The 23,377-nt window shown below is 39.8% G+C and overlaps 1 protein-coding gene across 3 annotated transcripts; it reads left to right on the top strand.

Annotated features, from left to right (window-relative positions):
- The first annotated feature begins 10,958 nt into the window (after window positions 1-10,958).
- Window positions 10,959-23,139, top strand: TMEM100 (transmembrane protein 100). 3 transcript variants are annotated; one of them, XM_030827989.1, is made up of 3 exons: window positions 10,959-11,052; window positions 20,036-20,146; window positions 21,628-23,139. In XM_030827989.1, exon 3 carries the CDS (start codon window positions 21,688-21,690, stop codon window positions 22,090-22,092), a length of 405 nt encoding a protein of 134 aa, XP_030683849.1. In that variant the 5' UTR covers window positions 10,959-11,052; window positions 20,036-20,146; window positions 21,628-21,687; the 3' UTR covers window positions 22,093-23,139. The 3 variants fall into 3 exon arrangements, with proteins under 3 accessions (XP_030683849.1, XP_012358746.2, XP_012358745.2); XM_012503292.2 differs by lacking the exon at window positions 10,959-11,052 and adding an exon at window positions 17,241-17,270; XM_012503291.2 differs by lacking the exon at window positions 10,959-11,052 and having other exon boundaries at window positions 19,895-20,146.
- Window positions 23,140-23,377: the final 238 nt, after the last annotated feature.

Genomic DNA, 23,377 nt, shown 5'->3' with positions numbered 1-23,377 from the left:
GATAACATGAGCAAAAGCACTCTGAAAAGTGAAAGTGAAAACTTGATATGCATTTCTAAATTCTACAGCAGAGTGGATTTTAATGTTTCAATTGCCATCCAAATCAGTTTAGTTCTAGTCTATTCAACCTGTACTACTGAATGTCTACTCCTATTAAAGTACAGTAGCACACCTGTAATCCCAGCTACTCAGGAGGCTGAGGCAGGAGAATCATTGGAACCCAGGAGGCAGAGGTTACAGTGAGCCAAGATTGCGCCACTGCACTCCTGCCTGGAGGACAAAGTGAGAGTACGTCACACACACACACACACACACACACACACACACACAAAAGCACTAGAGTTTTATCATGGTAGGGCAATGGAGAAGCAAAAAAAAAATGTCATTTTATAAGCTTTAGAGAGAACTGTTGCTGGCCTCTAAAGCTTATAAAATAACTTGCAACAGTCAGTTAATAACAGTTTAAGCCTGCCGAGTACTCATTATGGACTAGGAACTATGCTAAGTGTTTTCATTTAATCCCAACAATGCCACTGTGAAGTCAGTTCTATTATAATCTCCAGGTTGCACAGGAAGAAACTGAGGTTTAGAGAAGTGAAGTAACTTGTCCAAGGTCTCATGGGCAGGTCAAAGGCAGAGTTGGAGTTTAGAGTCAGTTCTGTGAGATTTTAAAGCCCCCTTTCTCATGTTTTGGGCATCTATTATGGATGTCGAATCTGCAGGCATGAAACAGTGAACATAGCTTCTAACCCCATTACATTTATAAAGGTCTTCATTACCAAAAGGCTTTTTATGAACCATTATAGCCATAAATCTCATATAATGTCATGCTGAAAAATAATTCAGATATCACCTTTAATGTATTCTCTTTCATATTTATGTATTCATTCACTTGACAATTGTGTATTTATCATTAATAAATATTTGTCAAATGAGTGAGTACACTAATAGATACAAGAATACATTAAAGGCTACATCTGAAAGCTCCTTCAGTTTGAATTTTTATGGTTTCATGGCCCTAATGGCTGTTGTAGAGTACAAAGGTGTATCAGATGCCAAATCTCATCCTTAACCAGTAGTCCATGTAAACACATGAACACAAACAACGAATTGGAGAAATCATTTTATGTATATGTTATGTGTTATCGAGTCTACCACTTTCATTTTACAGATAAGGGAATTGAGGCACAAGGATACATCGGATAACAACTTTGTTATTCAGTTAGTCAAACCATGTTGTCGTACATCCATAAAGACTGAGAGTCCATGGTATATTTAGCCTGCTAACATAAGTAAAATAAGAACATGAAAATCAGATGTTAAGAAAGATGAGTTTACAGTTTTGCCTGTTAATACAGATACTTTATGTGAAACTCACTAAATAAAATTGACAGTTCAGAACACTAGGTTTGTTTGAATCCTGGAAGGGATCAAAGAATAAAGTCACCATTCACCTTTCTTCCAGTAACGGGATTCCACAGACAAGCTGGGTGTATTGTATTACGAAGTCCCTTCCGTTCCCTGATTCATCATGGCAGGAGATCCAAGTTCAACACCAGGATATTTCAGCCCGAAAGTCTAGAGTTACACTTGGGCTGTGATCCCCAGACTACAGAACTGCACCCTCATACTAATCAGCGTAAATGTCGGTGCCTTTTTTCCTGCACCTGAAATCTTCTCTTTATAGTGGAGGTCTCAAGCTTGGATCAGAGTCCTGGCTGTCTTTCTCTGGGAAAGTAGACTATGCTCTGGGTGACTTCAGCAGACTTAACATAGGCCACTTCCACCAGGGAAGAAAACGTATTTGGGCACCTCCTACTTGCTTTTTCACTAAGGTTGTGTGTCCATGAGGACAAATCAGATTTGTTTGGAAGTTTGAAAACCTTACAACTATATTCTTCTGCTTTCTTCAAACCCTATATCTGATTTGTCAACAATTTTTCCATTTCTACTTCCCACATAGCTGAAATCTGTTCATTTCTTTCTATCTGGACTGCCCACCCAGCTGAAGCCACTATCAATGTTGCCCTGATGATTCAGTGACCTTCTGACATCTCCCTGCTGGATCCACTCCCTACACAGAGACAGAGAGCTGTGTTAAAATGCTAAGGAGATCATGCCACACCCTCACAGAGCATTAAATATAATTCAAACTCCTTGCCTACAAAGTCCTGTGTTCTCTTTTCAATCACGCCACCCCCAGGCTGTTCTCTCCTCTTCACCTGTCCTCCTCAGCACTTCAGCCATCCTTACCCTCTGGGTATCAGCTTGAGCACTCCTTCCACAGACTCTCCTCCCCTAATCCCAACCCTCCCTCAACTCTTTTTTTTTTTTTATTTCAGCCTTTCCTTTTCTTCTTGCATGAAATTTATTGCATTTATTATTGGATTTGTACCCCAGTAGGGGTAGGAGGAAAACAATAAAAAGTGAATAAATAAATAAATAAATAAATAAATATTAATTGCTTTCCAACACTAATCTCAGTTAGTTAGTAATTAGTTAAGTGTCTGTCTCCCACATCAGAGCATAAGCTGGACAGTGAGACCTGCTACCCTACTCACCACTGCCTCCCTGGTCACTAGCACACACCTGGCACATAATAAGTATGCAAATATCTATTGGGTGAAATAATATAAGAATTCTGGACATATATCTAGAATATATATATATATATGTACATACAGAGGGAGAGAGATTTGGATCTAGAGCTATAGATCTATATGTGTGTGTGTATATATATGTGTGTTTATAAATGATAAATGAATTAGTCACCAAACTAAATTCTTTTGTTAGTTCTAATAGTTTTTAAGTTGTTCTCCTCAGTTTTCTAAATAGACAATCATATTGTTAAGGGGAAAAAAGGAGATAACTTTACCATAGCTTTTCTAATAGCTGTACCAATCATTCTTCTTTCCCATGATATTAAATGAGCTGGGCTGAAACAATGGTTTTCATAATGTCTCAGCAGATGCTCCTGATGTCTTTGCAGGAAGTAGGGTAAACTAGCAGGTACAGAGCTCTAGGCTCTGTCATCTTTGCTTTACAAATAAAAGCTAAGTTGTTGGTTTTCTGCATTCAGACTCTGAAGAAATGTTTATGAGAAGCAAAGGTTTTTATTTATTTATTTTTGTAGAGACAAGGATATCACTGTGTTGCTTAGGCTGGTCTCAAACTTCGGGCCTCAAGCCATCCTCCCACCTTGGCTTTCCAAAGTGCTGGCATTACAGGCATTGCACCTGGCCAGAGAGGCAAAGGGTTCTTCTGATAAAAACAAACTTGACAATCACTGGGCTAGAACTCCCAAGCAATGTAAACAGTAGTATTGCAGTCTTTCTTGTCTTTTTAAAAACTACCATTTAGGCTGGGCACGGTGGCTTATGCCTGTAATCCCAGCACTTTGGGAGGCCGAAGAGGGCGGATCACGAGGTCAGAAGTTTGAGACCAGCCTGACCAACATGGTGAAACCCCATCTCTACTAAAGATACAAAAAATTAGCCAGGCGTGTTGATGTGCACCTGTCAAGTCCCAGCTACTCAGGGGGCTGAGGCAGGAGAATTGCTTGAACCCAGGAGGTGGAATTTGCAGTGAGCCGAGATCGCGCCATTGCACTCCAGCCTGGGTGACAGGGCGAGACTCCATCTCAAAAAAAAAAAAAAAAAAAAAAAAAAACAAGAAACTAAAAAGTACCATTTATTAACTGTATAATATGTGTCAGTGACTATGCTCAGTACTTAAAAGTATATTATCTCACTACAAACCCAGTGAATTAAGTATCAGTATTTCCATTTCCACTTAACAGATGGTTTAAGAAGACTAAAGGACATCTCTAAAGATATACAGAAAGTAAATATTACAAATGGAATTCAAATCCCGATCCCTCTATTCCAAGGCATTTCTCATAACCACCAAGCCAAATAAGAGCACCTATCTGGGGATTTTAAAAATACTTTGTTGGGCCAGGCACAGTGGCTCAGGTATAAGTCCCAGCTATTTGGGAGGCTGAGGCAGGAGGATCACTTGAGCCCAGGAATTGGAGGTTATAATGAGTTATGCTTGTGCCAGCGTGGGTGACAGAGTGAAACCCATCTCTAAAAATATAAAACTAAATTTAAAATTAAAAAAGTTTTTTTCCTTTAGCATTTTGAAGATGGACTCATTGTATTTTTCAAAAATGGCCACAACAGTATTTTTCTTCCCACATAATCTCTTATATGACTTTAACACTCCTCTCGCCAAGAGGTAGAGCCTGTGTCCCTTCACCTTAAGTTGGAGCAGACTTCTGACTACATCAGAAGTGATGTTCTGTGACCTCTAAGACTTGGTCATAAAAGATGAAACAGCTTCCTGTTTCTTTTGGAGCTCTCTCAGAACCCAGACATCATGGCACTCCCTCCCTAAAACTCTCCAATGACTTGACAGTGCATTAAATACAATTCAAACGTCTTGCCTGCAAAGTCAGAACTCGGACATCATTTTAGAACCCAAAACCCAGACACCATCCCAGGAGGAAGCCCAAGCATCTTGTGAAGAGGATGTCTTGGAGGACATCTAAAGGGCCTGGCCAACAGCCTGGCCTCAGCAGCCCTGGAGCCTGAGCTCCCCAGCCGCAGTTAGCACCAACTTGCCAACCATATCAAGGCGTCCTCTTGAAAGCAGATGCTCCCACCCACCCACCCAATCCTGTCGGGCTTCCCCAGCTAACACTATCTGGAGCAGAGATGAGCTGTCACTACTAAGCCTGGGCTAAATTCCAGATTCACAAGCAAAATAAATAACTATTGTTCTTTTAAGCCACTGATATTTGGGGTTGTTTATTATGCAGGAATAGATAACTAAAATAGAAGACATCCATCCTATATGACTGTCTTTTAAAAGAAGGAACATTAGAAATGAAGAAATGAAATTATTTTAAAAAAGAGAAAATCTTATTAATAGTCACCTTTAGGTTTTGAATAGATATATCATGTATGTTAGTATAAAGAAAAAAAATTGTTGCCGACTTTCTCTGTGTAAAATAAATATAGTAAGTTTATACTTCCTCTCACTAACATCTGCCATTTCCTGGATTTGCTTATACCTTGGAATAAAAATCTGGATTAGTATTATTATGGTTTAAAACATGCCTGTTCTCTGTAAAGAATTATATTTTTGCATTTGTAAAATGTTTTCAAAGCATGACTTTATTGCTTACTTTGAGTACTTGTAAACTACATCTTCACTATTCATGAGTTCCTAATTTGATTTCATGCTCAAAATTCTGTAAACAGTGACTGCTTGGCATTCAGCTTTGGGGAAAATGGCTTGACTTCTATTCCCTTATAGAATACATGGGGCTCTTAAAGCCTTGATTCTTTTTATTTTATTTATTTATTTATTTATTTTTGAGACAGAGTCTCTCTCTGTCGCCCAGGCTGGAGTGCAGTGGAGCGATCTCAGATCACTGCAAGCTCCGCCTCCGGGGTTCATGCCATTCTCCTGCTTCAGCCTCCTGAGTAGCTGGGATTATAGCCGCGCGCCACCTCGTCTGGCAAATTTTTTGTATTTTTAGTAGAAATGGGGTTTCACCGTGTTAGCCAGGATGGTCTCGATCTCCTGACCTTGTGATCCGCCTGCCTCGGCCTCCCAAAGAGCTAGGATTACAGGCGTAAAGCCTTGATTCTCATAGAAGGTTTTGTCTTTTATATTCAAGAATTTTGCCTGGATATACCTAGAAATGTGGGGATATTTTTTCCATTTCTTTTCAGTTAATCTTTTTAAGTAACAAATTTAAATATTTCTTTGGCTCAAAATGTTCTCCTTCTATTGTTTTCACCTTTGCTTTTGTTCTTTCAGTTCCATTATATTCTCTGGAATTTCTACTTTGCATAGATTAAATCCCTTGGATTAGGAGCCCTTATTTCTTATCTTTTTCTCTCATTATTTTTATGTATTGAGATTTTACCTTCTTCATGACTGCCAATTCTCATTTTTGGAGGTGAAAAGTCTTCTTGAATTTAATTGAGAAAAAAATTTACATCTTTACAAAATGTTCACTATTGTGTGCACACTAAATGTGCACTAATACTGCATATTTGGATGCAATTTAGTAGGAAAGAATAAGCAGTATAGGAAACGGAATGAGGCAGAAGTATTTAACAAAAGAGTGTGTATATTGAGATACCTGTCATTTGTAGCCCCTGAGATTAATTATTATCACTATTGGCCCTAGCTTCTATCATGTGTTCATGGAGAAGATGAGACATGAGAGGAAATTTTTTAAAAATGCAACAAGAAAAGCTGGAAGCAGACTTAATGTGTTCCCACAAAGATATTGTGGGACATCCTTGCAATGGAACACGATATAGCCATTTCTGATTATCCATTTATTGACATGGAAAGAGTTTGCCATGGATGGTTAATACAAAAAGAGAAAGTTTATACAAATTATATGCAAAATATATAATCCTATTTTTATAAGAAAAATAATGTACATATTATGTAGAGAAGGTAGAGTGAAGATACAAAAAATATTGGTAGCTCTATTGAAGGTGGAGTTGATGTGATTTTTATTTTTTACTTAGGTTTATCTATATTATCTCATTTTTTACATTATAGCTAGGTTTTCCTGGTGCCACTAAAAAAAGAAAAAAGACAGCATGATTCTTTAAAGCAATCATTTGTGTTTTAATGACTTTCAGGCATAGGCTGGGGAAAATTGCTTTTTTGTTGTTCAAAACAGTTAAATTTGCTAATTTAATACAGACTTGCAGTCGGTAGTCGGTAGAGGGCGCAGAAGAGAGAAGGAAGTGAGTGAGTAAAGCTGGTGTGTAGCTGGATTGAAAGGTTTCCTAACACTTAAAGGTTATTTTTATTTCCTTTTCACTCATTTATCCAAGAACATTGCTGAAAGATCATAGACGCATAATTTCAGTTTGGCTATCACATCGTGAAATGTTTGGCATTATTTTATAGGGAAAGTCAAAACATATACTTTTAGTGGGTATAGGGAACTAAAAATAAATGAGTGTCTAGTTTATGCCAGGCACTGACATATACTTTATACACTGCAGTCTCCTATTTAAAATTTATTTTGAAAACTTTAATCGTAGGTTATAAACAGATTAACACAGCCTTGAGAAGGATTTTTTTCAAAGGATAGCAAATGATGTATTAAGGTTAATGAGTACTATGAGTTGGCTGTGTCCCCACCCAAATTTCGTCTTGAACTGTGGTTCCCATGATCCCCACATGTCCTGGGAGGGACCAGGTGGAGATAATTGAATCATAGGGTCAGTTTCTCCCATCCTGTTCTCATAATAGTGAATTAGTTCTCATGAGATCTGATGGTTTTATAGGGAGCTTCCCCCTTCGCTGAGCATTCATTCTTCTCCTTGATGCTGCCATGTGAAAAAAGACACGTTTGCTTCTCTTTCTGTCATGATTGTAAGTTTCCTGAGGCCTCCCCAGCCATGCTGAACTGTGAGTCAATAAAACCTCTTTCCTTTATAAATTGCCCAGTCTCAATATGTCTTTATCAGCAGCGTGAGAACAGACTAATACAATGAGCTAAAAAGGAAATATTTAAATAAGAATTTCCATGCCTTTGGGAAAAATATAGCAAAATGCACATTGAAAAATTTTTTCAAAGTGAACATACTGTACTGGATAATATGGAAAACTGACTCGATTCTGATATAGTCAACAATGATTGAGTAGTTCTCATATTAAATGTTCTTTCCACAATAAAATTTTAAAATAAATAAATAGACGTACCATAGTAAATCTAAACATGGATATATATTCTCCCATAGCTAAATATATGCAAAAAATAAAAACTTGTTAATTACCCTAAACCTTGTGCTACTTGTAAAAACAGATACATAGAACTCAGTGTTTTAAAAACAACATCTATCACCTCTTTCAGATGAAACATCTCCAAAGCCTATACTAAAAGGAACTTACTGTTTTAAGCTTAAAAGAGGGGACCATGAAGTATAGGAAAGATTGGAAAATAAAGATTAGTCGTGATACACTAAAAAGATAACAGAATGATTCAGGTTGCCTTTTGAGATTATTAGAAATGCAAAGAAAATTGTAACGAGTAAGTCACTTAATCTCTTCAGGTTTCAATATTCCCAAGTCTAAAGTGAAAGAGCTAGATTAGATAATTTCCAAGCCTTCTTGCTGCACTATCAGCATATGTGTTTAGGACTTTTTGACACGTTTGTACAGAATGTTACAGTTTTTAAGTGCTTTTGTACTCTAAGTGTTTGGGGCATGAAATGGTTAACAAGAAAGCCTGGGCAGCTGCAGCTGGTGGGGGGTGGGGGTTGATGGTGGTGCAGGGAGAAGCGCAGTCCACATTTCCATGCAACAGTGGTCCTTCTTAGCTGAACACAATCTGGAAGCTAATTATTTCTGTAAAAGTAGGGAGAATGATACTGTATATAAATCAGCTTACCACAGTGCTGGGATAGCACAGAGGCAACAGTGGTGGAATGGCCAAAGTATAAAAGGAAGTCATAAAATAATCAGAGAGAGAGAGAGACAGAAAGTCAGAGAGAGAATGAGAGAGAGAGAGACAGAGATACAGAGAGACTGAGAGAGATGGAGAAAGAGACAATGAGAGAGACAGACAAAGCTCTTCTTGAAGGTAATAAATGATAGGAGAGGCATCCCAATGCAAAACCTGCTAGTTTCCTATAACTGATATTAAGAGTCAGGAAGCAAGGAAGCAGCTGGCTGTCCTAGCACAGAGCAGAAAGGAACGAGGACAGAAGAGGGTGCAAAGAATGGGATTGGCAGTTCCTCAAGGACAGAAAATCAGACAGGTCTGTAGCAGAGAAGGCTCCTTTAGGCCTGGTTGAGTCTTTAGCAGGAGGCATAACAGATACGGAAGAGAGCGTTTGACCTATAGGATATTCATAGTGTGCTGTAGAGCATTATGTTAAGAGAACTCTTTAAACAATTATGTTGGTCTCATTCCATACTGGAGGTTCAATCATTTTCCATAAGATTTCTCACACTTATAATGTTATGCATTAATGAAATCCTCCAGCTATTGTTAAAGTGGATGACAATGTGTGGGTGGCCCTGAACTTTCAATGTTATCCAGAGAAGGCAAACATGAGAGCAGCAACCTTTAGGTCACATTACTGTAACCAGGCTTCTTCCTGCACTTTATACTTTCCCATACCTGCATAAAGACCCAAATATGCAAGGAGGGCACTATTATCCCCCTTTTCCAAATAAGGGAAACTGAGGCACGGAGCTGTTAACTTATTTGTCCACAGTCACAACATTGCAAGCAGTAGAGCCAAGATTGGCTGGGGTTTCTGACATCTAGTCCGTCAGTAAGGTTTTGCTCGAGAAATGTGTATTTTATGTCTAACTATGCATTAGATGTTGTGCTTTAGTGCAGGGGACACAAAGATTAATTTTGTATACTGGTTACTCTTGAGAAACTCTCAGTCTTTTAGATTAGAGAAGATAAACAAGCAAACAGCCACTTTCCACACTATTTGTTGAGGGCTATGATACATGTAAGCACAGAGCAGTATTTTCAGCCAGGAATATTTTCACGCCAGGGTGATTTGGCAATGTCTGAAGACATTATTGGTTGTCACAACTGTGCAGGAGAGAAGGGGTTGCTACTGGCATAGAGTGGGTATAGGCCAGAGGTGCTGCTAAACATTCTGCAGTGAACAGGACAGCTCCTCACAATAAATAATTATCCAGCCCCAAATGTCAAAAGTACCCAGATTGAGAAACACTGGCATAAACATTACAGGAACTTGGGGGAAGGGAGTTCAAGCTGCCTCATCTGAAAATAGAGGAGGACTTACCAGGGAAGGTTTCTAGAAGCAGGTGATGCTTGAGGTAGTCATGAAAAGATGAGTAGACATCATCTTGAGCCTTCAAGAGTAGGAACCAACAAAGCATGACAAACATAAAATAATGTGCTGTTTGTGATTTGTAATTTGATCCAAGCTGGAGCTGAGGCTGGAAAGGAAGGGAGAGGCCAGCTCATGGGAAGATTTGTATGTCATGCAGAGATTCTAGACCTCAGATGAGGGGGAATCATGGATAGGTTTTAAAGAGGGGTGAGGCCGGATTTGCAAACTTGATAGCTTGCTGTATTAGCATTAAGCAGAGGATCTCAAACTTCATGTGGATGCAGATAAAAAACGCAAGTTCCTGACCTTTCAACACACACACACACACACACACACACACACACACACACACACACTATCCTGACGCAGTAATGTAGTAGGTCTGGGGTGGAGCCCAGAAACCTGTATTTTTTGCAAGCACCCTGTGTGATTCTGAGGCAGGCAGCACAAATCCTCCCTGGTGTACAGGACATATTTGACAGTGGTAAGATTGTTATCTTACCAAAAAGAAAATAAGAAAATTTGGAGAAGAGAGGAATATACAGTGTTATATTTTTCTCTGCTTAGGAGAACCGTGTGCTTATAAGGAATCCACTGCACTGATGGAAGTCACACAGCAGCACAGCAGCTTCTTTCTGGATTCCGTGGGCTGGGAAGGGAGGTGCTCTAAGGAAATGCACAGTCCATGTGATCAGAGCACACCCTCTTGGCAGCCTCAGGGGAGCCCAGTTGCTTCTACAAAACCCGTCAAAGTCCTCTGTCCAAAAGCCTTGTTGGTCCGGCGGTACCTGCTTCCTGTTCCCAGAGAGATTCACCCTTGGGCTTTCCTATCGGTCTTCCCTAAAGTTGGCTGCTCCTGTGTCCTGTCACATAAAACTGTGAACCGAGGTCTCCGACTTACGTCATGTCAGTCACAGCAGGGTGAGGCTCCACAAGTGTGAGTTCTGGCCCCTGCTGCTTTCCTTTCAAATGCAGTTTACGGTTTATTATGGTATTGGACACCCCACGCTCCTTACTGCATTGGCTTTGGGTAACAAAGAGTGAAAATTAGTGTGCAAACCTGAAAACCTAGAATTTCTGATCGGGACTGAAGAAAACCTTTGTGCTGCAGTCAGTCCCTGAGCCAGACGCCTGTGACTCTCTTCACATGGAAATAGATGAATATCCACAGTAAAAGGTCAGTGGCTTTGCTGACAGATGTTGCATCAGGGAATATTTTTTTAAAAAAGAGGCTTCCTACAGCTGTTCTGGTAGCTTGGGTAGTAGTGTTAGCTATTTCCCCAAGTTGTCTTGTCTCAGTTCTCTGATATTCTGAGCCCAGATAGGATTTTTTTTTCTAAGAAAAGAATAATAAAGTATCTACAGATGGAATCCTGAGATCTGACAATGGGGCACTCAGAAGTTGGGTGACTTGCCCAAGCCACAAAGAGGAAAAGAATCAAACTCAAGTTTCTCGACTTTCAGTTAATGGCTACTTTTAATTGCACAACAATATCGGAGAGTCAGAAATGTTCATTTTATTGTGGAAGCGATCCAAAACCTTATGCTAGATTCTAGAAAAAAGATGATCGAGCCCTATTAGCGCTCTAAAAAAAGGTAATCAAGCCCTGTCAGTACTGTAAAGAAAGTTTTGCAAACTAAGTTAAACTTAGAAAATAAATAGCAAGAAATAAATCAGGGAAGCAAGGTTTCCCTGAGACTGCTGAGTCCATCATACTGGAAGTCATGCAAAGTTATCAACAGCAGATTCATTAACTGGGTACAAATGTACAGTTGGAATTCAAAGTAGACTCGGTGCCCTTCTGTGTGCCCTGATGGAAGAAACATCGTGTTCTCATTCTGTGGCTGCGTACTCTCTGGGGATCATTGGTTTTACCAAGTTTTTACATTGCTTTTTCAAAGACAATAATGCCTGTTTCCTGTATAGTTTATTTAAGTAAACAAGAAGGAGACAGCAAAGTTCTGTCTCCTTTACAAAACGAGACTTTAAAAATTTTATCTAAAGAAAGAGAGCAAGAGATCTGTTCTCTGCATTGTTCCATAAGATAAGTTCATAAGATAAACAGTTCTATTTTGAACTCAGTTCAGCTGGGCAAATTGTTCTGTTTCCTACTACCCACACACATCGTGAATATCAAAGACTTTTTAAAAGGATAAAAATGCTCCCAAAAGATTTGTTGAGCTAGTTCTATCCTCAATTAATATAACACTACAGAGGTTCTGTGGGAAGGCAATGACATTTTTTTTTTCTGGCGAAGCAATCATTTTAAAACCCAAGAGATTATTCGAAGGCAAGTTTACTCCTTATGAGCTACAGAAAGCGTGCCATCATTTGAACACAGAAACGATATTCCACAGGGATTAGGAAGACATGCTTTGGCATCAATCAGACTTTGGTTCTAGTCCTAGGCACCATTTTCCAAATGTAATTGAATAATTATCATAATTACTATTCATTTATAAATTAATATTTATCATTATAATGATAAGGAATAATTAATGTACTTAGCACTAAATATCTGGATACCTTAAAATAACCCATTTAAATAATTATCTAAGTTTTAAATTTACATCCGATTTCAATGTAGAGTCATTATTTTATTTATTCATTGACTTATTTGGCAATGACTTTCTAAGCATGCAAAATTGATGATAATGTCCTTGAGGAACTGACAGATGATTTCCCAACCAACATGACCATGGTAAACCCCTCAACATAAAAGCTTGCTTCCATTGCATGAGGCCCAAAACAGGACATTTCAAAATAAATCTGTAGTGGATTTGGATTACTATTTTTTAAAGCATTCACTCATGGGGGCAACATACAATTAGTTCTTAGTAAGGCAAAAGCATTTCTCCATATGTGAAGTGGTGAAACAAGAACCTTCTATATATTCCTTCTTCATGAGTAGTACCTTAGAGTAATAACCACTGGAGAAAATATTTTCATTACCAGAAAATATCTATGTAGTGCTTATTTTAAAATAATGTCTAACACTGTAAAAAAGAATTGCACAGTTATGTTCTTATTTTCAAGGAATTTAAAATTGAACATATAATCAATAAATTCTTTGCATATGCTCAATAAAAATAAAGTCTCAAATTGGAATTCTTAAATTTTTTTTTATTCTATGCAAAACATTAGCAATCTCACATCCTGTGCGTATATATTATATGTGTGTCAGCAATTGTGTGTGTGTGCATATGCATATGGAATGAAGTGAATTGTAAAATTATTCATAATTTTACTGGAAATTTTATTCGTGAGCCTATAACAGAATTTTTTGACGATTCACATGATGCATCATAACTTACTAGTTAGGCAGTAATGCCAACCTTCTCTGGCATTTGCCTCTCCACTGGAGAAGTGAATAGCTATGCTAACAAAACGATCACATATTCCTCACCCCACATCTACTCCTTGTCCTCACCCATTTCTGCTCACAGCAACCTCAAGCTATTAATTACTTAATTTAAAACCTTACAAACTCCTCTCCCTTGATAACTTTCCCCACTTGAAATTCATTGCTGACTTTTGCTGATTCTACCATTGCAGTGATTTCCTACCTGTCCGCATTTCCCAATACCAGGTGCTCATTGCCTCTTACCTGGACGATCACAGAGGCATCCCAACTGGTGTCTCAACCTGCTTTCCCTCTTCCCCATATTGACTTTCCCTAGGACATCCCAACACTCTATAAAGTCAGGCTACTGTTTAGAATGCACAGAGCTGACTGTGCAATCCCGTTCAAAACCACATTGCTCTCAAAATAAAGTCCAAACTCGCCATCGAGGCGATAATCCGACCATAAACCATTTCCGGTCTTATTTTGACTGCTCTCTGCCTGCCCTGCGCTCTTTAAAATTCTGCCAAACAAGCTACTCAGTGCTCTTTGTAGAAGACTTGCACTTTTCAAAGCTATGCTTGAATACAGGCTGTTTCTTCCACCTAGAATCGTGTTCTTTCCTTTTCTATTTATAATGTTAAACGCCTGTGTGCCATGAAGATTCCAACCACCACCACCCCCTACCACCTACACACACATACCCCTGGGCCTGAATTGATTTCATCTTCCCTGGGCCTCCCACAGCCGTTTGTTATTCCTTCTAGAAAAGGATTACCCACATTGGTGTCCCCGTGACTTTCCTGTTCTGGATGGTAAACTCCATGAAAGCAGAGACCATGCTTTGCCCACTGTTTTGCGTCTGCTCAGCTAGAGCATTTAGCAAGTTCCTGGCACCCAAAGGAGCACAGCAACTAAAATGCTCCTGAAGGCAGAGGAATGGCCTGGGTGACTTTTGAAGTGGCCCGACTGCTACGGCATCTTCCACGGATTCCGCAGGTACCAGGCCTATGTCTGTCCCAGCCTCAAACCTACCCAAATCTGCTTAGTAATGCAGCTCTATTTTAATGCCCAGATGTATACAGGGCGAAATACATGGTTTAATCATTCCAGAAGCAGTAGGCACCCCTTTTCAGAGCACTTTTCCAAAACTAAATCTAGTGAGAGTATATCACCCTGAACCCAAGAAAATGAGACTTAAGCTAAACTTCGGAAAATGTACATAATCTAATTTTAAAAATGAATTCCTCACAACGCAACATAGAAGAAGAAAGAAGTACCTAGATTTGAAACCTGGCTCTGCCACTTTCTCTATAAATAAAATACAAATACCTGAGAGATGACTGTGTTATGGGTAGTGCGTGTTAGACGCTTGTGTTAACGTGCCCCTTTCCTCTTCAAACTGAGCATACTGTGTGGGTCAGTTCAGAAGGAAGGAGCCCAGGTTCTGGAGTTAAACCCAGAAACAGGGCCAGTCTCTGAACCTCCATGTCTTTTTTTTCCCTCCATTTCTTTCTCAGCAAAATAGAGAATTAAAATGTTATTCATGAAAAATATCCTCCATGCTCCTCTTACCAAGCCTGCAACTTAAAACTTGTGGTTTAAATTGTACTTTCAATTATTTGGAGGAGGCCAAAACTGATGAGCCCGTCCTGAGCCAGTCATTTTAAGGCCAGTGCTACCTAACTAGGACAAGGCCAATCCGGTTGGAAGGTATATTCTGCTCTTTGACTATGGAATGGGGGAAAAGCTAACTGGCCCTTACAGAGATACCATTGATTATCAGGTTTTAGGACACTTTACATGTTGCAAGGTGATTTCCAATTTCCAGTACCAGATTGGTGTCGAAGCCTAGAAATTGTACACTGATTAGGAGTTGATTGGGTGCCACACAATGTTTATGTACATCATTTTATGACCAAGACAAGTGATATTTGGCACCAGAGCCTAGGGGGAGATTTCTCCTGTAAACGGGCATCAAAGGGCTCCATGCTATCAGGTATAGGGAGGAGTGGCAAAGGGGTGAGGTCATTGTGATCCCTTCCCTTCTCCTCCCTGAAAAAAAACAAGTATGGTGTGTTTCCTGCAAGCCCCACTCACTAAGGGAGGCTCACTCACTAAGGGAGGCTGACCCTAGGAGTGTACATTTGTCTTAGGAAAGAAAGTGCCAGCCCATTTTGAAGTAACTCTCGTACTTCGGGCTTCCTCATCTTTGGCCTCCAAAGAATAACGTACATAAACATAAAATGCTATGCAAAATTTATGGGGTTGTATCAGGATGACAGGAGTTTCGGTGTATATTCTGATTTTGAGACAAGAAAATCAATTCTTCTCATCTGAGGCCAGAATGGCAATTAGTTCTTGTTGAAGTGAGAGATTATTTACTCAGCTCTATTTTTTTATGTTTATGTGACCTTTCATAGTTACTCAGAACAAAATGGGATAAGAGAATGGGGACTGTAATGTGCATCTAAAAGATGTATGTTTCCCCTTCTATATTCACATGGATCTTACGAGATTCCAATACCTAGAAACTGACCACCAATTAGTAAAATACATATTTATATCTAAGGCACATTCATTGTTCCTCTTGGTACTATCAGATCTCTCTATTTAATGTCCTAGACCTCAAAGAAAAGTGCTTTGGAGGAGAAAAAAAGAAAAGGGGGAATAATAACATGACCTGCTATCCAAAATGAACACAGAAGCACAGATCACTTTCCAAAATGTCCATGATTTCAGAACATAAATGCAGGCACACCCTTAAAAGAAGCATTAGAGAGGAGAAAACCTGGCCAGCTTCCCAAATCTCCCTGTATCCAATTGGACTGGGTGATGACTGAGATCAAAGGCATGTGGTGATTGGACAGAAGGCCAAGAGGAACTGGCATCCTCAAGGCTGCTGGAAATTAGCCAGCTCAAACACACCAAGCAAAAGCAAATTGGAAATAAAGACAGGCAAGTAATCGAATGCACATGGGGGCATGCTTCACAAAATGCAAACTTCATGTGTTCCCAGAGGAGAAATTTCCAGGTCTTCAACAGCATAAACTCAATGGGAAAATCAAAACATCCCCTTTTGCAACCTTAGAGCCTGAATCTTTGGCTTCCACTTTAGGGAAATGGGCAAAATGACCTCTTTGTCATAGTACCCACCGTGCTCTCTGCCCTCCTCCACTTCTAGACCCCTCTCCCCTAAGTAACTTTGTCTTTCATTTTGTTTCTAAAAAAAAAAAAAAGAGAGATTTTTGCAATCTGGGGCATTGTCTCTGGAACAGCAAATGTTCCCAGCTCTGCCGTTTACAATGCCTTTGGTGGAAGGTCACCTCGGAGGTGTGATTTTTCAGTATAACATAGTTTCTATGGTGTCTTGACAACCTCTGATGAACAGCACCAACAGGACCACTCCCCTGACATTAGAGAGAGGGTCCACTCAGGCACCAAATGCCATTTTCACCACTAATCCTTATCTTCCTTGTACTCCTTTTATTACCTGCCTGTTATGGTGAAAGAGGATAGTTTATGGTCCCATTCCCCTACATACACACTTTCCAGCCCCATACTCCCTTAGAAATGTAGAGCAAAGATTACAAATTCTTTTCTGCAGGTTCTGATTCACAGAGGAGAGCGTCAGAACTGGAGCTTTGGATGGGAAAAGCCTCGCAAATTAGTGCCTGAATAAAGATATAAAAAGAGAAAAGTGAAGGAAGATATTCTTCTCGAACTTGATGCCCTTTCTCTCTCTCTCTGTATACACACACACACACACACGCCACACGCACACACACACACGCACACACGCACACACACACGCACACACACACACACACACACACACACATATGGGTTACATTTTCATGGAGGACAACAGAGTAAAATCCAGCAGCATTTAAGGGATTTCCTCTCACCAAATTGTCTCCGGTCCCTTAATTGTGTTTAAGCCTTGCTGAGTACTTTGTTTACGGTCCCTAATGTGGTGATTTGCATCCCCCTCTCTGGGTTGCTCTTGGCGGGGCAGGCAGCTGTCTCAGTCTAACTCTGGCTGGGAAAGGTAAGGATCTTTGCTTTGCTTTTTGAAAGATCTGGGAAGGAAATGTTGAATGCCTATGGGGGTTAGGGGCATAGATATAATTCATGCATTGGAGGCTTTGAGAAAAGCTCTCCAAACTTAAAGGAGTCTCCTAAAGCCACGTGCTTTAGAAAGAAGTAGAGAGATTTCCTCTTCTTTGTGAAAATAGAGGGCTCGCAAAAATAAGGCTGGTTGCATTGTGGATGAAATTTTGCATTTGGGGGCAGGTGTCCCCAAAGGATGCCCAGGGGTGTTTCATACCTTGTAGACACAGAGTGGAAGGAGGAATAAACATTCAGAGGCAACAGGCATAGATCACTAGGAATTCTCTTTGAATTTCAATTTGAAGAGGTAAAGTCAGTTAAAGCTGCGTGTGTCAGTGGTTAGGATGACAGGCATCTATTCTTCTGATACAATGTCTGCCTTATACCAAAACTTTCTACCTCTTTGAATTTAACATACGAATCATCGGTTGTCTACTCAGAGTCTACAGATGTGTACCTGTGTACCAAGGCAGGTGCACACACCCTGTGGAGGAGCATCGGTGTGAATGAGGCACCTGAGCCTGACAAGGTTGAAGAAAGCTTTGGTATTGGAAGTGATGACAGATTCGTGCTCCCAGGGCACAGACACACTCACTGTGCCTCATTGTAGACTCAGTCAAGGGCTTACCATGAAAAAAGGTGCCATTGTCCTCTCTGTAGAAGTTCAATGTTTGCACCTTTAGCTTTGGTAACAGGAAAGCATGCTTTTCAACAGAATAAGGTGATATTCAGAGCTTCAGTGCAGTTACTGGGCTATCTTGCAGGCAAAGTGGTACTAGAAAATAGAGGGGAATTGCCCTCAAGGGCCAGAGTTTGCAAGTGAGAAGACAGCTCTGTTAAGGAGCTTCTCAAGAACCTCCATTGTACGTAGCCAGCGGCCCCCATCTCACCATCTTCCGGGGGCAACTTTGGCAAGTTCTGAAATGCCCTGGTTTTAAGTATTCCTGACACTCAACACCAAGTGACAGTACTCCTCAGGGATGAAAGCTGTCTCTTTAGGTCTGACATTTTTAAAGTGTGAGGATCATGGTGACCAAGGCCTCCAGGTACTTGCCATGACTCCCCCAAACCTCAGGGACTTTTCAACTTTATTTTTTACAATGACATACCCTCTCTCTGGCTTTCACTCTAGAATAAACAACTTCTGGTCCCTCTCTTTTTGTCACAAGTCATCAGGGTATTGCTACAAGGCAAGGCTGGAGAGAGTGTGCTTTGATAGAGGAGAGGTGAGATGTTTGAGAACATCCAAGCCCTTTGCCAGCTATTAGAGAAATCTAACAATTTGAGAGAAAGACGGAAAACAAATATCTTCCAAGAGTTAATTTGGATTTGTGGTTCACAGTATTAATTAGAAGGGGTTATTAACACTTGTGCAGATGAAAAAATGGAGGATGAAAACTTTTAACTACAAAGTGTAGGATGACCTCCCAGTATTATCTTTTCTCCTCAAAAAGACAATCTTGGGCTTTATGTATTTCAAGGTTTTAAAAATTTCACAGTTTGTCTGTAAGAAAGCATAAGCCTATAAAGTCACTTATAGGTTTACGGGGTGGGAAATAGATGTTTAACTTTATTGTTTGAGTGTATGATGTGTCAAGTTGTATATGTTTGAATGTTTAAAATACCTTGTTCCTTAAAGTGGGCCAAGGAACAGAGGTCTCAACATAGGCAGGGAGCTTGTTACAGACTTACTGAATCAGAATCTAAATTTAACAATCTCCCCAAATGATATATGTATCCATTAAAGATTAGGGTTCAAACCACGGGTTTCTCCGTTACTGGGTGATCTCTGTTAAATTACTTAACCTCTCTGAGCCTGTTTCCTCATTTATGAACTAGTGAGAATTAATGTTAATATGTGACATTTCTTACTATTGTGCCAGGTCCAGAGTAGGTGCTCTATAAATGGTAGCAATTATCATGATGATGATAATCTTGGTGCTGCTAAAGTTACCTCCTTGCAAAAGCAGTAAACAATCATGTTTAAATCAATATAACTGGCTTTCCCCCTTAACCACAAACATTTGTGCCTCCCGCCCTCATTCCTAAATGAATTAACACTGAACAAGTGGGGTTTTAAGCTTCAGATGACTATCACACGCATATAAAGAATAATGGGAAAACCTAGGAACATGGATTTTTGCTGGCTTAGAGACTGAATTCAGCTGCCTGATGACTTCACAGCTGTTTCTGCCACCCTAGAATGTCTGTCCCCTCGGCTCTGTCCCCTCAGCTGGGTCTGCAACGCTGACTCTGGGATTTTCTTATAAAAATGCCTGATGGACGGGAGGAAGATCTGGAGGTCGGCGGGGGAAAAAATGAGTCATTCAGATTCACAAAGCAGTCCACTTAGTAAATGCTGCAAGAGAAAAGTAAAAGCTGGCTCCTGTCTCTGGGGAATCTGTAGAAATGATTCGGACTTATCATGTCACTGAGCAAAGTTGGGGGAAGCCAAAACTCCGAATCTGCTGGCAAGGAAAAGAACGAAGGAAAAAAAAAAAAAAAATGTTAGGGAGGGGCAAACCGGAGGGGGAGGGAATAAAAAGAGAGAGGGAGGGAAAGACAAGCGTCATTTAGGAACAGAGGTAGCCTGAAAGAAGCAGGAACTTCAGGATCCCAAACCAGACCAGACCCTATAGTAAAGTATTTTTACATCTTTTCTTTTCCCCAGAAGAGATCCCTAACCTATTGTTTTATTGACAGCCTTGCTGTTAGAGGCTCTTTCCCAGAAGTTGGACGAAGAGGCTCAAGCGTTGCTGTTTCTTCTCTTCCAAGTCAAGTGGTTACTCTGGTAATGGATTGCCTCTCTCCGAGGTGAGTGTAAGTAATTTGGGGACAGATCTTGATTTTCAGGTTAGCTCAATCTCAGCTTTGGGGTGAAGATATTTTTTTCAGATATAATCTCAAATATCTTTTAACTGGCCTCACCAGAAGTTAGGGTGTCATTGGACACCAGTGATTAATTAGTTTGGTGATTAAAAATGACATGTGAGTAGGCAGCTCTAAGATTTAGTTTCATTGCTCAGGGAGTGATATTTTGACTTTCCAGAGCAGGGAAGAACCAGTGAGGTTTGATTTGGAGTTGAATTTGTTTTCAGTGGATGCTTAATATATTCAAAGTATGAATCTCATTGAAATGGTCTCAAGAATGTTTCTTTAAACTTGTTCAGTAACTACAACTGCTCAACTGTGTAGCAGCTAGATAGCTTTTTGAGAATGGAAGACGGTGATTCAACCATGTCTGAGCAGCAGACAAGTTTTCACTGATTTCTCATACACAACATTTCAACCAGACACTTTTGATCAAAAGTCTCCAGCTTTGTCCTGAAATGTTCAGGTTCAAAATACTTAGAAAGGGTCATTGCAGCAAGTTTTACACACAAAGGCATGGAGGAAAATGAAGGTTGTGAAATTTTCCTGAAAATCTAGCGTGCTTATTTGTTTCTGCATGTTGTAGTATACATAATATCGAAATTTTGTGTTGAGCTTAATAGAAAATGTGTGAATTGACAGCTAATTACTCAAATAATTGATTTTATTTTTGCCAGGAGAAAGCACAAAATTATATCCTATGAAGGGGTTGAATTTTTTTTCTTATTTTTTCTCTTTGATAGCAGATTGGAAGATATTGTTACATTTCAGACCACAAATCCCCACCTCATTGTCAATGAATTTTTTGCTGAACTGTCCACCTAAAATGCGTAATAAAAAGACCCCAGGGAGCAGGTTGCACTGTGTGTAATAGTAACACAATAAAGATTTGTTGGCTGTCATTCAATGGAGAAGAACATCATTTGTTGCTGGCCACTTGCCTTGACATTGATTTCGTGGGCAGCCAATGGGTGATAGTTTGGAAAGAATGCATGTTATGCCCAGCAAGACTGGCGGAGTCTGAGTTGCTGTAAGTTCTGGGATTAATGGTACGAAATATTGTTTGTAATGTATTCTCCTCTTGAATGAGACCATCTTTGGATTAGGATTCAGGCATTTCTGTGTGTTCAGAGGAAGGAGAAGCAATAGACAAAGCAGAAAAGCTTGTAAAACATTTGTAGACCGCCAGGGTATATTAAACACTATAAGTGCTTCCTGCTTTTTCTGTCTTCCCTTCATATGCATCTGCTTCATCTTATTTTTTACCTAAATGCAAAGAGAATACAACCAATTCAAAAAAAGAGTAAAGTTGCTTTTCACATGGATCTGTGCCTCCTGGAAAGGAGGTGCCTCCCCAGCTTTTCATTTCTGCTTACAGGGTTCATTCTGATACATGTAGCTGACATCTCCTGTTATCTTCACAGCTTTCACCCTGGTGAGACTGTCCAGATTTAGTCTGTAAACCCAGCTTAGAAGTTGTAAAAATGACTGAAGAGCCCATCAAGGAGATCCTGGGAGCCCCAAAGGCTCACATGGTGGCGACGACGGAGAAGAGCCCCAAGAGTGAAGTTGTGGTCACTACAGTCCCCCTGGTCAGTGAGATTCAGTTGATGGCTGCTACAGGGGGTACCGAGCTCTCCTGCTACCGCTGCGTCATCCCCTTCGCTGTGGTTGTCTTCATCGCCGGCATCGTGGTCACCGCGGTGGCTTACAGCTTCAATTCCCATGGGTCTATTATCTCCATCTTTGGCCTGGTTGTTCTGTCATCTGGACTTTTTTTACTAGCCTCCAGCGCCTTGTGCTGGAAAGTGAGACAAAGAAGCAAGAAAGCCAAGAGACGGGAGAGTCAGACAGCTCTCGTGGCAAATCAGAGAAGCTTGTTTGCTTGAGACTGAATACGACCAAATGGGCCATTGGGCCTGGAAAGCGTGCTCTGACTTTGTCACCCAATTCACCCAGAACCATGGTGGGAGAGAACAGACTTGGCGTTGGAGCAGACTGGAAGTATGGGGGTGGGAGGGTGGAGGGGCTTCTCCTTTGTGAGGAATGACTCATGTCTTCTTTAATGACAAACTTAACCCTAAGGGCTATTTCTGAGACTGAAAAATCAGCTTTCTATTTACATTAAACACTTCGGGGGTCATGGGAGTGCACGGCATTAGACAGTATTTGGTTCACCCTGTAAAGTAGCCAAGAAAAGATGAGAAAATAACAAGATAGGCCTGGCACACTAGACATTTGCCTCCAAAAGAAATAACCCACAGTCTTAAGATGTATCATAAAAACATTCTGCCAAGGATCTAAATTACCTTTGGTTTCGCATATGTCTATGAAATTCTGTGATAATGTTTTTCAATACATTGATTCACTGGCATCTGTTTTCATTTTTCACTTTTAATAACTCGTCACTGGTGGTACTTTATCTTGAAGAGTTAACTAATATTTTTTATATTTTAACATCGGACAGTTTAACCAGTTGTAATGATGTATCAGAAGTAAAGAAAAACCCATTAAAGTTATAGCTAATAGATGCCGTTGGGGGTTAAATTAATAGTAAAATAATCCAATATAGCACTTTTGATGATTTTTATATAAAAGTCAACTGTACATTTCATTCAGAATAATAAATACTTATTGCTGCTAAAACTTCTTAAATGGTTATTTCTGTTATAGTTATTTCTATTGCAGTTCCAAATTGCCGTCTTCCCTTGTCTCATTTGCAAGTTCTCAATTGTATTTCTCTCAAATGGACAGGTTCCTTCTTCTTTACTGGAGGATTTTTGTTTTTATCATATTGGTTTTTCATTACTTCTGAATAGTCTTAATTACGTTTACTAAATTCTAAAGGAGTTCTGTGCTATTATAATTAGGAAATCAATGTCTTTGGTCAGGAATTTTATAATGTGCTATTAAATGAATATTACATTTTTATGGAATCAGTTGTTAATTATTTGCTTAACACATATGCCAGCACCAACTATATGCCAGGCATAATGTAGATTCTCAGGTTTCTTACTCAGTTAGATCTAATACAATGCAAATAAAGTTACTGCTTGAATTCTTCAGTGGACATTGAGCTAGTCCACAGCTAGGACTCTACCCTGTAACTCCAGCCAGAAATACAGCTCATTCATGTAGTTTAAACCACCTTAAACTAGAATCAAAAGATAGGCG

This window comes from Nomascus leucogenys, chromosome 14, assembly GCF_006542625.1.
Source record: "Nomascus leucogenys isolate Asia chromosome 14, Asia_NLE_v1, whole genome shotgun sequence".
NCBI lineage: Eukaryota > Metazoa > Chordata > Mammalia > Primates > Hylobatidae > Nomascus > Nomascus leucogenys.
Note: the sequence above shows the minus strand (reverse complement) of the source record. Positions and strands in the feature narration are given on the sequence as shown.